Source organism: Ictidomys tridecemlineatus, chromosome 10 (genome assembly GCF_052094955.1).
Source record: "Ictidomys tridecemlineatus isolate mIctTri1 chromosome 10, mIctTri1.hap1, whole genome shotgun sequence".
Lineage (NCBI taxonomy): Eukaryota > Metazoa > Chordata > Mammalia > Rodentia > Sciuridae > Ictidomys > Ictidomys tridecemlineatus.
Window position 1 is genome coordinate 43,028,635 of NC_135486.1, and position 18,361 is coordinate 43,046,995.

The window sequence follows — 18,361 nt, forward strand, 5'->3', positions numbered from 1 at the left end:
TTTTGAATCTAGAAAAAAACTAGCCACCAAAAATAAAATAAAGACATTCTCAGTTAATTAAGAAAACAAAATCATGGAAGATTCATTGTGAGCATCACTGCCCTGTAAGCTATTATTTATCTGTGTCTATAAATTTGTCTACTCTAGGTACTTAGAAGTGGAATCATACAGTATTTTTCCTTTTGTGTCCATCTTTCTTAGAATGTCCCAAAGTCCATCCATATTGGAACATGTATCTGAATTTAATTCATTTTTATGGGTGAAAAAATCCATTGTGTATTACCACATTTTCTTTATCCATTCACTCTATGATGGACACTTGGGTTTTTATTACATTTTGGTTAATGTGTATACTTCCATGAACACTGATGCACAAATACCTGTTTGGGTCCTTGCCTTCAATTCTTTGGATTATGTACTAGAAGCAGAAATTACTGGATCAGAAGGAAAGTTGAAGTTTAATTTTTGAGTAACTACCAAACCATTTTCCACAGAAACTCTACCATTGTTTATTCCCACCACAATTCATTAAGTTCTCAATTTCTCCACATTCTCCCACCACTTTTTGCCAGTAAATGAAATGGATGTTTAAAGACTTTGATTTAGATTACCCTAATAACTAATACAGTTGAGCATCTTTTTAAGTGCTTACTGGCCATGCATGTATCTTCTTTAGGAAGATATTTATTCAAGTTATTTGCTTATTTTTCATCCAATTATTTGTTTTGGCTGTTTAGATATAATATTTCTATATTAGATATGTGATTTGTACAGATTTCCTCCCACACTGTGGGCTATACTTTCACTGTCTTGATCATATACTTTAATGGACATTTTTAATTTTGATGCAAGCTAAAGTTACTAATTTTGTCTTTTGTTCCTATGCTTTTAGTGTCACAAGAGATTCTATATAGGTTCATTGTCAAGAATGTGTGTGTGTGGCATAAAAGTCCAAGTGCATTCTTTTTTTTAATTGTTTTTTTAATTTATAATGACAACAAAATGCATTACAATTCTTATTATACATGTAAAGCACAATTTTTCATATCTCTGGTTATATAGAAAGTATACGCACACCAATTTGTGTCTTCACACATGTACTTTGGATAATAATGTCTATCACTTTCCACCGTCATTAATAACCCCATGCCCCCTCCCTTCTCCTTCAACCCCTCTGCTCTATCTAGAGTTCATCTATTCTTCCCATGCTCCCTCTCCCTCTCCCATTACGAATCAGATTCCTTATATCAAAGAAAACATTTGGGGTTTGGTTTTTGGGATTGGCTAACTTCACTTAGCATTATCTTCTCCAGTGCCATCCATTTACCTGCAAATGCCATGATTTTATTCTCTTTTATTGCTGAGTAATATTCCATTTTGTATATATGTCACATTTTGTTTAGCCATTCATCTACTGAAGGGCATCTAGGTTGGTTCCACAGTTTAGCTATTGTGAATTGTGCTGCTATATACATTGATGTGGCTATATCTCTGTAGTATGCTGTTTTTTAAGTCTTTTGAGTATAGACGGAGGAGAGAAATAGCTGGGTCAAATGGTGGTTCCATTTCCAATTTTCCAAGAAATCTCCATACTGCTTTCCATATTGGCTGCACCAATTTGCAGTCCCACCAGCAATATATGAGTGTACCTTTTTCCTCACATCCTTGCTAACACTTATTGTTATTTGTATGCATAATAGCAGCCATTCTTGCTGGGGTGAGATGAAATCTTAGAGTGGTTTTGATTTGCATTTCTCTAATTGCTAGTGATGATGAACATTTTTTCATATGTTTGTTGATTGATTGTATATCATCTTCTGAGAAGTGTTTGTTCAGGTCCTTGGCCCATTTATTGATTGAGTTATTTGGTTTTTTTTGGAGGGGGGTTACTTAGCTTTTTGAGTTCTTTATATACCCTAGAGATTGGTGCTCTATCTGATGTGTGAAGGGTAAAACTTTGCTTCCAAGATATAGGCTCTCTATTCACTTCACAGATTGTTTCTTTTGTATTCTTTTAAATATGGATATAATCAGTTTTCCCAGCATCATTTATTCAAAATACTATGCTTTTTCTTCATTAAATGGTTTGGAACCCTTGCTTAAATCAATTCACCATATATGTGAGTTTATTTATGGACTCTCTATTTCCTTGTTTTTTTTTTAATTTTATTTTTAGTTTTTTGTACCAGGGATTGAACCAGGAGTGCTGAACCACTGAACCACATCTCCAGTAGTTTTTGTATTTTATTTAGAAACAAGGTCTCAATAATTTGCTTAGGGCCTCACTAAGTTTCTGAGGTTGGCTTTGAACTCATGATTCTCCTACCTCAGCCTCTGGTGTTGCTGGGATTACAGGCATGTGCCAGTAGGGTTGGTTCTTCCATTCTTCCATTCGTCCGTCCGTCCTTCCATCCTTCCTTCCTTCCTCCCTCCCTCCCTCCCTCCCTCCCTTCCTTCATTCCTTTCTTTCTCATTAAGGCACATTTTTATTACATCAAGCTAGATACTAAAAATGGGTCAAAACATCATAACAGATATAAACACAATCCAGAACCCAGACTACCTACCTAGAATATATCAAGACCAAGAAAAAATTACTCAATAACTTGGAAATACATATTTATTTATTTATTGGTACTGGGGATTGAACCCTGGGGTATTTAACCACTGACTCTTATCCCCAGCCCCTTTTTGTATATTATTTAGAGACACAATTTCACTAAGTTGCTTAGGGCCTCACTAAGTTTCTAAGAATTGCTTTGAACTCATGATCCTCCTGCCTCAGCCTCCTGAGCCACTTGGGGTGACACCAAGTTCTGCTTACTTTTTTTCTAATTGGTTCTTTTTATTTCTACATTAGGATTCATATTGATATAATTATAAAAGCATGGAATATAATTTGCTCTAATTCTGTCCTTAGTACTTCCCTTTTCCCTCCCCTTTACCTTACCTCTCCTCCATCCCCTTACTCTACTGATCTCTTTGCTATTTACTTACAGGGTTTGTTGTTGTTGTTGTTGTCGTTGTTTGTTGGTTTTAATCGGTAAGATCCACTGTGATATATTCACACATATTTATGCAGGAAAGCTAGGTCAAATTCATTCCACTCTTTCCATTACCTCATCCCTGCTTTCTTCCCTTCATTCCCCTTCATCTACTCCATTGATATTTGTTCTATCATAAATGGAATACAGGTCTCACTTTTCCATTCCCTCTCTCCCCCCACCTCTCTCTCCTCCTTATTTTGAACTAGCTTCCACTATGCATTTGTCTTAGAGGCAGTACCACATCGCTTTGATCACTGTAGCTTTATAGTCATAGTTTTAAATCAAGAAGTATGAATCCTATATCTTCTTTTTCAAAATTGTTTGGCTTCTAGGGCCCCTTAGATTATATTTAAATCTGGGGATAGATTTTTTTATTTCTGGAAAAAAAATGGCATTGAGATTCTGATAGGAATTGCCTTGAATCTATAGACTTCTTTGGGTAGTATTGTTGTCTTAGTGAAAATGTCATCCAAACACGGGATCTCTTTCCATTATTTTATATTTTCATTCAGTCTAAGGTATACAAGTTTTCCATTTGGTTGGTTAAATCTTTGATACATAGTAAATGGAATTGCTTTCCTAATTTCTTTTTCAGATGGTTCACTTCTGGTCTATAAAACACAATAAATTTTGTATTTATTTGCAAAAATAGAAAAACAAACATAAAATTCAAATTTTTCTTTTCAATTTTAACTACTTCTACTTCTCTTTCTTGTCTAAATATGCTAGCTAACATAACCATTATGACGGTGAATGGCAGCCACAAAAGTAAGTATCCTTCTATTGTGCCTAATAGTAGGCGGGGGGGGGGGGAATTTCTAGTATTTCACCATTGAATATGTAAACTATGATGCCAGTCGATTTTTTTGCATAGATGCTCAGGCAACTCAATGAGAAATGGATAATAATTTCAACAAATGTTATAAGAACATTTGGATATTTATGTACCAAAAAAATAAAAATAAAGAACTCATATGTTTACCTCATGATGTATGCAAAAGTAGTTCAAAATATTTCAGAAGCAGGTGTGTGTGTATGTGCACACTCACACACACTTAAAATGTCAAACATTAAGGAGAAAACACTGAGAAAATTTTTGTTCCATTGGTGAAGCAAAGATTTCTTAGATTGGATATAAAAACATGATCCATGAAGAAAAAACTTGCTGAATTAGACTTCATAAGAATAAAAAGTTTGAATTCTTTAAAGTGTATCATTAAGAATATGAAAAAGGAATCCACATCATTGGAGGAAATATTTGCAAGTTGTATCTCAAATATGTAAGAAATTCTTTAACTCAATAAGAAGATAACTCATAAAACATGAGCGTAAGAATTGAGAGACACTTGACAACACACATGAAAAGTTGCTTGACAAGATTATTCATTTGGAAAAATACAAATGACCAATGTGAGATACCACAGCACACTCACCAAATGGCAATAATAAAACAATATTGAATGTTGTTGAAACTGTAAAGAAATTGGACCTCCCATAAATTGTTGATGGGAATGTAAAATGGAATAGCCCCAATGGGAAAGACATTGACAGTTTATTTTAAAAATTAAAAATAGACTTACCATACAAACAAGTTTTTTACTCCCAGGTATACCTAAGAGTTTTTTTAAAAAATAGGTATATCCAGAGATTTGTAACCGTATGTTGATCGAAGCACTATTCATAACAAATAACACTTAGAAACAATCCACATATCAACAGATCAATGGAGAAACAAAGCATTGTCCATCCATAAATGCTACACTACTCAGCAATTAATAAGAACAAACCACTAGGACATACAAAAACATGGATGAATCTCAAAAACATTTTGCTAAGAAGCTACAAATAAACACCTAAATATTGTATGATTTCACTTATAATAAATCTCCAAGAAAATTGCTGCATCAAAACCATGTATCTAATTGTTGAGGATTAGAAGTGGAAGTGGATATTAACTGTTTATGGGCACAAGGGAACTCTACTGAAATAATAGAATACAACTATATTATAGTTATGCTTACAAAACCATAAATTCCCTAAAATTCATTATGCTGCACACATAAAATGTGATATATAAATTATACTTCAATAAAGCTGTTAATAAAAGGAGAACTATAGGGCTTTCTGATAACTAAAGTATGGATAAAAAAAGATGACTAATGTAAAAAGCATGTATATACACAAACTTGCATATTTAGCCATTCGCAGCTCATTTGCATTCAAGTCTTGACACTGTCACATATTTAGGACAACCTGGATCATTCACTAGGGACACATGCAAAACAATTCAACTATTTAATCCCTGTTTTGCTTCCATTGCCCCTATCAAGGAAAATGACCATCATTTTGAAACTATGAAAGCAGTGTTGATAGGAAAGTAAAGAACCACCCATTAGGGAAGCATATTGTCAAAGAGACTAATTTTTTATTTGAATTTAATTCTTGAACACTTTGGAAATATTCTAGAATCCCACTCCTACTTCCTGCCCTACACTGCCCCCCAGGCAAAAAAAGAAAAAAGTAAAAACACAGATGATATTGCTGAACTATAATCAGTGGCCTCTAGGGAAGTAGAAAATATAACAATAGTCATCATCCCAGATTTCCTAACCTGTGTAGAGATGCACCATGACAATTTTTAAGAAGAACACGTTTTTGATATTCAATGGACACAGAGACAAATATTAGCATGTTGTAGTTCACAGTTTCAATACATAGGACAACATTCCCTTGGATCACATCACATCTTTGTGAAGCCCTTTTTCTGGATGGTTGTTACTAGGATAAAAAGCAAGTATCTGTGGAAATCAAGGTGGAACAGGAAAGAAGGGTCTCTTCACATTCAGCCCACAGCCAGCATTTCCTGCTTCCCCTCTACTCTCATGTCTATTGTTCTTGCTAGATTTCGACTTCCTCTGAAGGGAAGGACCTGTCCTAATTTTTAAAAGTGAGTTACCTCTGCTGACATTGATCTTCCAAATTTACACAGTGCTGTAGATTTTGTTATAAACAAACTTAAAATGGTAGCAGTAACAACCATGGCAGGTGAAGGGATGTGTTTAATATCAAGGATCACAATTTTAAAAGGATATAAAATCAAGAAGAATCTATCCAGAGAAGAATAATTGGGAATATGAAAGTTTTGAAAATTATGACAAATCAGGCACTTGGAATGACCAAGAATGTTTGGTCCAGAGAAGGAAAGGCTTAAGATAAAGGTAAATATCTATCACAACCAAGAAATGGAGGCTAGGTCTCCAGTGACCAGACTATTCAGTTTTGCCAGAGGTATGATTCTTAGATTCTACCTCAGACGGAAGAATAGTCAGTAAAAATTAAAGTGTGGAGTAGGTACAGCATTTTCACATAAAATTAATGGCAGAGCCAATCAAAAGTCACCAATATGCTGGAAGGTTTATTGCAAACAAATCAACCAATTATATAGATAATTACTGAATAACAAATATTCATTAAATGGTCAGTGAAATATAGATTTGTGCTTACAAAGTACCAATACAAAGCAGTTATGCAAGTCCTTTCTCAAGAGAAACATAATACCTAAAGTTTTACTTATTTCATCAATCCAGATTGATGAAATAAAGGATACTGAAGAGAAGCCACACAGGTACAAAATCTGACTGAGCCTTAATTATTATCTATACTCTGTCTTCCATTAAGTTAAAACCTACAGTACAGTTGCTGTGGAGCCCAATGGGCCATTATTTATTTCCACCTCTCTCTCTATCCCCCTTAAATATATAGACAGCTAATTCCAGGCATGCTGGCTTGTGATGATCTGTCATGACTTGTGGCATTTCCTAGCTTTGTGACTCATGACAGTCTCAGGACACCCCAAGGAGAATATGCATAGCACAATATGTTGTAGAGGGCTCCTTACCACATGTTCCCAGCAGGCATGTCTTAGGAATTCTGGAAAAGGTAAGGATATGTGATCTTCAAGTAAACAAAGAGAAATCATCAATATGTTATGAAATTTTAGGACTGCTGGTGACCTTGAGAGGTCCAATTTAAGGTAGTACAGAATGGTGTTGAGAAATCAAAAGATACTAAAATGTAATCTTTGGCTTTAAGGAATTAAAAACCTAAATGTGATTAAATAAAACATGACTCAGTCCAGGCTGAGTCAAAAGGCCACTCGGAACACACCTCTATCCTAGTCCCATATATACATATGTTTGTGAACCTGTTTCTACCACTTGAATATACGAAACTCGAAAGCAGAGGCAGTGTTCCACATCATTTCAGTATTCTTAACATGTGGCATAGCGCACAGAAGCATTTTCTTCATGCAAATGTAAATAGTGAATATTCAAAAATAAAAAATAAACATCCAAAGTTGGAGATGTTAAAATAATTAATGTAACAAAAAGAAAAGAGTAGCAATCATAGGAATCAATATACTATGAAAAATAATGACACTAATATCAATAAACAACTAATCATATATAGTGTTCATAATATTGGAGGGATGAAAAAATATGAATCTCATAATAAATATAAGTAAATCCCATAGAAAATTACCTGTAAGTGTCTCTGTGTAGTAGGGTTACCAACCATTTCTATTTAACTAGCACTGTCCTGATTTTAGCACATAAAGTCTTGCATCCTGAAAAATCCTGATTTCCATTATATACATAATCACTTAATTATTTCCAATTATTTAATCCAGAAAAATTATACTCATTTCATTTAGTGTATTTTGAATAATTAAAAAAAAACCCTCTCACCTAAATTTCTTATATTGTTTCTAGGTTCTCAATGGAGTGAGAAAAACAACAACAAAAACACCAGTGAGATGTCCTTCCCTGGGTCCTGGTTCTTCCTACACCAGCATGGGCCAGAGGTCACTTACTTTTGCTGCAACCCAACAGATTGTTGACATCCAAATGGCTTGCACTGGGAACACAAGCATCACACTTCAAACCAGTGACAAATTGTTTACAGAAACACTGGCCTGTGACCAAGTGACAGGTTTCATTCAAGGCTCCTGAGAGATGACAATTACAAGGCTGACATCTGAAAACAAGACAAATAAACCATCAAAGAGAATAATGTTTTGATTAATAATTTATCATATAAGTTATACCTATCAATAACATTGTGGAGTAAATAGTCTGTTTTAGTCAACATATTGAAAAGGACGCTTCAGCTACTCAAACACAAAACAGAACAGCTCTTTATGAAAATTCTGCTCATGTGGAAGCTACAGAATGTCTTCCCTTTGTAAACTAATTAATGACCCCCCCCCAAAATTGTTATATTCCTTTATTTTTCAGGCCATGATGACTCTTCTGGATTAGCCTAAATACCAGTTGTTTACTTAAGGATACTGTAAATTTTGCCCCAGTATACAATATGTTTCATTTGCTATTTTATGTACTGAATTCACTTACCCAGAATGGTTAGAGAATAGAGCATTATTCTAATTTATGAAAATGTGTTAATTTACTGAGATACTGATATCACTTCACTGGAACTTAAAGTTCTTGAACTCAAAGTTGTTCGTGAAAATAACAATACTGGCACTTTGTCATAACAAACCAAAACCTGTTTCCTAGAGTGAATTATTCAAACACAGCCAAGGCTCATGACATTGATTGGGATAAACAATTTGATGCCACAAAGTATTAGCAATGCAAAAGCATCACAAGAAGGCCATTTAAACAGGAACACTCCATGTGGTGCATTTCAAACCACAGTAAATGGATTCACCTATACGTTCTAATAAAGATGATGGTGGGTCGAGTTGCTTTACCCCACTGCAATTTTTACGGTGTGATCTCTTGGGTAATCATTCAACACCCTTAAAAAGGCTGATAAAAGCTAAGATACTGCCAAATATAAGCTGAAAATTTGTTTTATGGACTAATATCCCCTTGGGAATAAATAAAGTACAAGTTTCTTTTGAAAACCACTATACTGTAGTTTGCCCTTTTTATGGTCACGATAAAAGGACATTTTTTCCCTCCTAAAAACAACTATATTAGGTCTATATCTATACGCATTGTATCAGAATTCCATTTCAAGTAGATGTTTTGTTTAGGCTATGTATTAGAGCTGAAGACAATTATGCATAGAAATTAAAATGGAATTACAGAAGCAATGAAATATTTGATTTGCTCTTAATTTCATTATATGCTATTAGAGCATATTGCCCGTAGGCTTTTAATGTAATCTTGGTGAACATAAACAATAAGAGGCAAGCTTCTCTAGATGCATGAGTATATATGTGTATATATGTGTGTATACACACACATACACATACACATATATATATATATATCACTATACCACTCATGAAAAAGCACCTCTTGAGTATTTCAGTTTTTATTACCATTCACTCATGAGACAATCACACTTATTTTACATACAGTACATTTAGAGTAATAGTTGCCAGTGTATAACATAATTCCTTTCCTTGATGTAGTTCTATTTTCTCCCAGCCAGCAGCTACATGCATAACTCGAAGTCAGTTATGTCAATATCCATGGGATATTAAGTTCCAAATCCAAATGGAATAAATAAATCACTACTTAGGAAAGCATGCAATGCTTTGAGTAATTAAATGTGTCTATGCCTGATTTTATGGTCTCTTCTTCCAGCCATTGTTATATTGAATGTATATGACTCGTTATAATTGCTTAATTTCAGTAAGAAAGAATTTTTCCTAATTGAAGTACATCAGAGGAGACTTTTCTGAATACTGTAGTTTGTTTCTAGACCAAAGGACACAGGGAATAATTTTGTAATTAAGGTTTAAGTAAAATGATTCCTGTAAATTTCTCAGCCACTCAAACATAATTTTAAAATTTTCTAAGACTCTTTAGCAAATAAGCTACAAGTTTGATGTCATTTTATAAGTTATCCCTCCTTGAGAGTACCTGCTAAATGAAATATATTTCACACTTATTAAAACAAAATTATACACAATAAAGGAAAAGACATTTTAAACTTAGAAAGAGAAACACCAAACTAAGATGGATTGTGATATTGATTTTGCCAGGATAAATGGTTTTTGTAATATTAATATAAAGAAACCTTTATTACACTGACTCTCCTGGTACAGCCAGAGCTTCTCCCGCAATCTGTTTAAAATCTTCATTTTTCATCCTTATGGGAAAACCTCACTTGCTAAATGGATTTCATAAAGAGTAATCTGTCAAGATTTATATAGATAAACAATTTGTGATGTTTATTGACCAGTTCATTATGATAAACAAAACAGGAGGAAAGCACACTCATCTCCACGAGCATGCTGCTGTTAGAGTCGTTTAGGTCCTTATGTAACTGAGTATCTACCAGATACAGTGGGAAAGGTGTTAATTGACCTCTGTCTCTTCAATCATGAATCTCATGTATTTTCCTTCCTTGGGAGTTTCTTCTAGTTACACAAACAGTAAGTAAAAGAATTATCCTAATTATTATTATTGCAGAAACATAACTATTAAGGAAATGAGTGAGTTTCAGTAATAGACATCATTGTCAGAAACTTCATCATCTAGGGGAGAGTTGTAATAGGGAATCCTGAGAGATATGCCAAAATATTGATCACTTTGTTGACATTTCTCTTTGCACACCACTCTTCTGTCTGGAGCCCCGACTCAGGGTACCTAAACACTGATTGAAACAAATAGGCTTCACTGAGGACTAGTTATATTCCAGGACAGGAATAAACACTGAGTACATAAAAATGAATACTGAAGAGTTGCTTCTGTCCTCAAGAGTCTCACAATTTAATATAAAAGAAAAATTAGTACATTAACAAAGATGTATGCTGAGTATTCAGGGGCACAGAAAAGGAGTAACTATCAAGTCTGGTAGAGGGGAAAGGATGAGTAAGAAGTACCAGTGGAGCATCCCTAACCTGGAAATTCCAAATTGGAGATATTCCCCAAATCCAAACCATTTTGTGCACTGATAAGATGCCACAACTGAAGTTTCACACCTGAGCTCATAAGATAGGCCATAAACAAAACAAAATGCAGATACGCTAAAAATATTACATAAACTGACTTTCAGGATATGTGTATAAGATAAATTTCATGTCCATGGGTATGTGTATATTACATATATAAGTGAATTTTGAGTTTTGATCTGGGTCCCATCCCCATGATATCTCATTACATATATGAAATATTCCAAAATTTTTTAAAAATCAAAATCTAAAATATTTATTATCCCATACATTTCAGGTAAAAGATACTCAACCTGTATTAAGAAGAAATCTTGCAAGAGATACTTGGGATGAATTTTTAAAGATGAATAGTAAGATGCCAGGCAAATCAGAAAGGGAAGAAAATAAAGAGAAAAAAGAAAATAGAAGAGGGTGTGAAAATACAAACAATTTAGAATTTGTGGATGTTAATTCAGAGTGGGGAATGGTGATTAATAAAGCTGGAAAGGTAAAGAGGAGAAGGCAGGTATTTCTAAATTAGGGCATCAATAAGGAGCCTTGGAAATGAGGGGGTAGAATTAAAAAATGATCAATAAATAAGATTGGTAGTACATGGGTGACAAATTGAAAAGGGAAGAAGGGAATGGAGTTACTCCTGACTTTCTAATTTACTGACAGAAGGATAATGAAGACATTCAACACAAAGAATGAAGAAAGAATAGATATGAAATTGCTGAGGAATTCTGGACAAGAATCAGTGATGAATAAATAAAGGGGCTTGAAGGCAAATTGGAGAAATTGGGCCAGGAGTCTTCGCCCATCAGTCACAAGCACACAGGCTAGCATAAAGTGAAGTCTCAACAAATACTGTTGAATAATACATTGGGAAAGTTTTTGACTTAGGACTCCAGATAGAAATCCAAATGTGGCCTGCACCTGTAATGAAAATTCAGCTCTTTTGAGCTCCTTTTTATTGCCATAACTCTATACTATCACTGACTTCACCCCTGAGGAATAGATAGCCTTTCTTTAAGAGCTGGTTTCTGCTTAGACTCCCTAAGACCAGGTAGTTCTCAATTCAGCACCCTTGCGCAGGATTCAGGCAGAGCCCCAGTGCATTATAGAAGGGTGTGGCTTTCTGGAATTAAGCACATTTCCTGCCTGCAATGGAGGTGTGGTCTCACTGAGCCTCTCAGTTCTTTCATGAGAGCCTACTAAAGCATCCATATTCTCTTGCAGCAAGAATCAGAATTATACAAAAGACCTTGGAGGCAGGTGATCCAATTTGCTGGAGTTGGAAGTCATACTCATATAGCTTATTGTAGAGGAAATAGGGTGTTAATACTCTCACAGGGAAGGGAGAAGTTAGAAATGCCCAAATCACTCTTTTGGATGAGGCATTCTCAGGCATGAGTATGAGAACTCATCAAAACTGGACTGGGGCCGTTACTCTGTGGAATTCATACAATGGTATCAGCCATTCCTGTCTAGAGAAGAACTTGCCTAGTGAAGATCTGTATCTAAGAACCTTCTCTCCTTCTACTTTGACACTCTACTTAATCATACAAATTACTTTGAGACAGGATAGTGGATTCAAAATATTAAAGGACTTTCAAGTACAAGAGAAATTAAATTATACTTATTCTCCCTGGCCATGGGCAAAACTTAGGTAAAAAATTAGAAGAAAATCACAGGATTGAAAATATGTTTTCAATATGAAGAACATATTTCTATCTGACTCAGGATTATAATTTTGGGGAAGAAACTCTGCTACTTCCCAAGACATCAGGGTCTTTTTAGCTCTATGTTTTTGGAGCAGAAGTTGAATAGGCATTGACCATTTATTTATGAAAAGGTGATATATGCACAGAAATGTACAGGACATAATTCAACCCAAATTACTCTTAAGATTCTTTCCAAGTCTATAATGTTATGATTTTATGATGCTTAGAGATGAAGAAACTAGCCCAAGATGAAAGTAAATCTAGTTGAACTTTCTGCAATCTTAATCCACTGAGGCCCAGACAATATTTCAGGCTTTGTGGGTTATATGATCTCTGTTGTTTCTGAATTCTGCTGCTGCAGTCAGAAAGCAGCTATAGACAACATGTAAAAGATGAACATTGTTGTACTCCAATAAAACTTTATTGACATAAGCAGGTGGCAGGCCAGATTTGAACTCTGGTCCACAGATGACTGAATTCAGGCATAGGATGATGAATATGGAACACAACAATGTCCAGGTCTTAATTCCTAGTACTTGTCAATTTGTTCCTTACTTTGCAGATGTGGTTAAGGATTTTGAGATGAAGATATTATCCTGGATTATCCAAGAACACCCCAAATAATCACAAACCTTCTTAGAAATGTAAGAGAGTGAGCATCAGAGAGAGAAAAAAATACAAGGACATAAGCAGAGGCCAGAGAAAAAATGACTCTGCTAGTTTTGAAGGTGAAGGAGCCATGAGTTAAAGAATGTGGGTGGCCTCTAGAAGCTGGGAAAATAAAGAAAACGAATTTTCTCCTGGAGTCTCCAGAAGAAGCTTAGGTGACCTGCTGACACTTTGGTTTTAGCCCAGCAAAACTAATTTAGGACCTCTGACCTCCAGAACCATAAGATAATAGATTTGTGTTGTTTTAAGACACTAAATTTGTAGTAATTTATTACATCAGCAAGAAGAAGCTAATATACCTGGTCCAGAGGAAAAGCCAAACTGGAACTGCAACATCCCTAAGTCCCACACCATGTTATTCCTATTACATCACGTTGGAAGCCCACTGTGGATATATATAAAACTGACATTTCTTGCAAGATCACACGTGATCTATAATAAGGGAGAAAATACATTTATAGAACTGTGGGAGACTGCAAAAATGACCACAGTTTTTGACCTTCCCCTCTGTGCATGTCCTTTACAATTGTATAGTTCATTCTACCAAAAAATGGAATCTGTTTTCCCATTCCTGAATATGGGCAGGCCTTGTGACTTGCTTTATCAAATAGAATAAGACTAAAGTAACACTGAAGTAGTTTCAAGCAAAGGCCTCAAGTGCCTTGGCAGAATTTTGCTGTCTTTCTGAATCACGGCCACCACCTTGTGAGTAAGCTCAGGCTAGATTGGTACATGATGAGACCCAGAGGACAGCCAGCTGTCTTACAGAGTCACAGAGAAGCACGAATCTAGGAGACACATCCCTCCCAAACTTTCCATTGTCACCCCATAAAAGGAGATCAGTTGACAAGAAAGTTGTCTGCTGTCATTTGAAGTCATTTGAGCTGGTGCTCAGAGTAAACACCAATTGAGATCAATTGGAAAGAGGCATGTGAAAAGATTACTCAACCAAATCTACAACACAGTGTTGAAATGGAGACCGTCTGCAGTACAGTCAAAAAGAATCTCATGACAGAAGTTTTCCTCGTGTTTCGGCAGTCTGAGCTTTCGGATTCTTGGCCAGCCTAGAGCCTTATTCTCTGCCACCTGAGGACAATTAGAGTTCAAGGAACATCAGCTGGTAAATAAGGCAAGTAGTGATCCTCCTAACTCCTTAAGGCTTACACAAGGCAAACTGTGACTAATGAACACAGAGAGGATTCATCATCAGGGGAAACCTTGAGGGTTGTAACAGGCAGATGTTATGTAAGGAAATGGTAGAGCATCAGAGGAACTGGAGCAGACTTAGGTCTGGGGAATCACAGGTACAGGTCAACAAGAGGACAGCACTAGAGAGGGCAGAGGGTCAAATATGGCTCTGAGACAAAGTGAATACAGTCCATTTTTGTCTCATTGTTTTGGGGTTATACACATACAATACGCCTTTTTTGCTGTATTGATATTTTTCAGCAGGACGACACCTTTGTTTGCCTGTTTGTTTTCAATACTGATTAAACCATGTTTGCTTTATGTGTCAGAGATAAATGGAGGAATGTTGAAACTTGAATCAGCTCTTTTACATGTATGCCCCCTTTTTCTGATTGGTAACTTTTGAAGAATGAACCTTTTGAGGGGGAAACAGGTGAACGCTTTTCCAGATCGTTCCCGGGAACTTATGGGTATGTTGGGTGGATTTTTGCTATTGTTTCTACAGTTTAGGATCAGGTTCTATTTTGTAGAAAATAAACCAAGAAAAAAAAATACAGCAAACATTGCAATGAATAATAAAGAAAGCATAGAGAAGACAGGGAATAGGTGTGAACTTTATGAGCCTCTGAATATGGAAATGAAAAATTCAGATGAGAAAGTCAGTGTGTTTTCCAAAATTGATTAAGAAATACAATGATATTTTATCTTCTTAACAACAAAACACATTTTATTGTAGATATTGGAAATTAATAAATTTATATTTGTAAGCATTTGCCATAGTACCTAGAGTTCAAACACAATCAGTTGATTTTAGCTAATTTCTTCCTATTTAATTTTTTAACATGAGCACTTAGTTATTTTCCTATACTATATGTCCATATACATTTAGACCGAGTGAACTGTTTCCTTCAAGAAATAAACATTTCTCATGCTAGATGGATTCCCATATATTTTAGCCATTTTTGTACACATTTTCAAAATAGCTAAAGTGAAATAACAACCAGAAGCCAACAAAGACACTCAAGAACACTATCATTTAAGAAATTGGAAAACATAAAAAGAAGAAAGTCCATTTTTATCCCTTCTCAATGATGAGTAAACATATAAACTCAAGCAATTCTCATTGTCAAATTTTGAAATATTTTTCCTCTATGACCTTCTGTGCTACAGGATTTCCTCTCCAATGATTATTAATGCTAAAATGAAAAGAGACAGCAAAATTCATCAGTGGAATAGAAGGGTCAACTCAAATTGTAAGCAATGCACATGGCAAATTCTGCTGACTGCCTTGGGCCCCATGAGGTCATGGGACATTTTATCCTTTCTATTCTTTTCAGAGAAGCTTCATTATATTTGGTGACCCTTGCCTTCCGTATCTTTTCCCAGCAGTGGCCTGTTATCAATTCTACTTCATATCAGAACCAATTCTACCAATACAAAGAGAATTACAAGTCCCACTCAAACATTAGTGGTTTAGAATAAGTACTTGAAGGTTTGTATTTCTTTTATTAATGTGAGGATGGCATGAGACATTTGTTTATTTTCGGGGGGTGGTTGAGAAAACTAACATAAAGGAGATTGGTTCTGTGGCTATACTAAGAATGGAATGCAGTTAGGCGCACCCACTCACACTGGAATCCCCGTGATTTAGGAGGTGAAAGCAGGAGGATTCCAAGTTTGAGGTCAGCTTCAGCCATGTAGTAAGACCCTCAGAAACTTAGTGAGACCCTGACTCAAAATAAGAAAAGAAAAGAAATTGGAGATGTGGCTCAGTGGTGGAGTGGCCCAGGGTTTAATTACCAGTACCAAAAAAAAAAAAAAAAAAAGAATTGCTTGTGAGATACACAAGTGTAAAATCTCAGAGATATCTGGTGCCCATGGTAAGAAACTGAATAGGTGATAATCTTTTCAAGAGTCATTAACATGGTGCAGCAGCGGTTGAAACTGTGGACACAGATGTGTAAATTGAAGGGGCGTATTAACAAGGAGTGACCAGCAAGAGACACAAAACAAATCAGAGAAGTAGCATATAGGAGCACCTAAGGAAGAGATCATGAAAAAGACAATGGAATGACCATTGAATCATAAGAAGCAATGAAAGACCATGAATCATAAGAAGCAATCACAGATCAATTTTTGTCTTTCATTGACTCATTAAATCTATTATGAGGAGCTAATTTCCTCATCTTCCACCAGGATACAAACTAAATCAGTCATATAGTTCTCTGTCCTCTCTGAGGCAACAGACATACTGAATTACCATAAGATGTAAAACAGATTTGCTCCAGAAGATCGAATATCTAATTCTGTGTTTTAGTCAACATTCTAGTTAGTCATTTAAAGAACACACTTCTCTCACCTTTGTTCTAGCTAGGATGTGATGAAGGTGGCAAGTCTCCAACCAGAGGAGTTCTCTTGATTGGCTCCTTCTCTTTCTACAACACACCTCTGTGTGCAGGCTGTGAGAGGGCCCGGCATTCACTGGACCAGCAAATTCAAAATAGGCTGTGCCCTGGGACCTTGCATATGTTTAAAGCCAGCTGTTCACTGAGGGCAGAACTTTTGTGATTTCTTCATTGATTGCTCGGTGACCCTCCTGGAACTCTCTCCCCTGTGTAGTCTCAGTGTGGTCCTACACATCTCTATTCTAACTAGCTGCTTACTAATTTAGCCACAGGACCCTCACCTTTTCCTTTACTCAGGCCTCTTCCGTCTTCCCGACAGCATTCTATGCAGACAATAGGACAACCTCATGCTCTCTGTCTTTCTTATGGTGCTCCTAAGGCCTTGTCCTGATGAACTCTGGCTATATAAACTACATAGCATACTTTCTTCCAGCTTGCTTTTCCAAATCTGGCCAGACTGTCTGTCCTCATTTAAACTTGCTAGGTCTAAGATAGACATCAGTGCACTGGCCTCACCCAACTCTAGAAAGAGATCCATATCAGCCTTCCAGGGACCTACTGCCACCTTCTGATGACTTCAGTGGAAAGTGCCACTGACCCCCGTGTATATGTCCAGGGAGACACAGTTGTCTAATTCTTTTTTTTCTATAACCCATTTTTTATCCATTACATCTTGTTAAATATCTTTCCTTGATTTGGATGAGAGTTTTTAGAGTCATCTAGGAAGCTGGGGATATAGTTAAATGGTAGATATTTTTCTAGCAATGTTCCAGCCTCTAACTTTGATCCTCAACTACACACACACACACACACACACACACACACACACACACACACACACAAAGTCATTAAACTAGTAGTCATTGATTGATTACATTTTATAGGTTTGTGCAAATTGTGGTAGCTGAGGAACAAATGGGAATGGGACAAAATGAAGAAAAAAAACCCTGTGCTTAAATGTCAGTAAGTAGAAGAGTAGGAGATTACACAGGACTCATAAAGTAGGGCAGAGTCAAGGGAAGGGGTTTTGAGATGGCAATGAAGAGGATATTTGCAGAATGTTATAGCCAGTGAAGAGAGTTTAGTTCGGATAAGGGGAGGATTTTAAGGAGTAAAGTTCAAAAGGAAGAAGGAAAGGGAGGAACAAAATAAAGAAACTAGTGGGGATCACATCAAGAACAGCCAATAGGTTATTTTTAGAAAAAGATACATTGTTTTCTTCTTCTATTAATAGACGAAAATTAAACATGCATGAAAAAGGGTGCAGGCTGAAGGTGGAGAGAAGATAACCTGGAGATAGATATGCAGGTCCTCTTTCTATAAAACAGAGGCCTAAATAATCTGTAAGGGCAAAGGTAGAAAGTTGAAATTCTAAGACTGGGCCAGGGAGTGAGGTGGTGAGAAGCATACGCA

At 35.9% G+C, this 18,361-nt stretch overlaps 1 protein-coding gene across 13 annotated transcripts in view; it reads right to left on the reverse strand.

Annotated features, from left to right (window-relative positions):
- Positions 1–18,361, reverse strand: part of Ush2a (usherin) — a 738,328-nt gene that overhangs the window by 520,875 nt on the left and 199,092 nt on the right. For all 13 annotated transcript variants that reach the window (XM_078022812.1, XM_078022814.1, XM_078022813.1 and 10 more), the window contains exon 15: positions 7,921–8,084. In XM_078022812.1, coding sequence (XP_077878938.1) covers positions 7,921–8,084 — 164 coding nt within the window. The remainder of the gene's footprint in view (positions 1–7,920; positions 8,085–18,361) is intronic.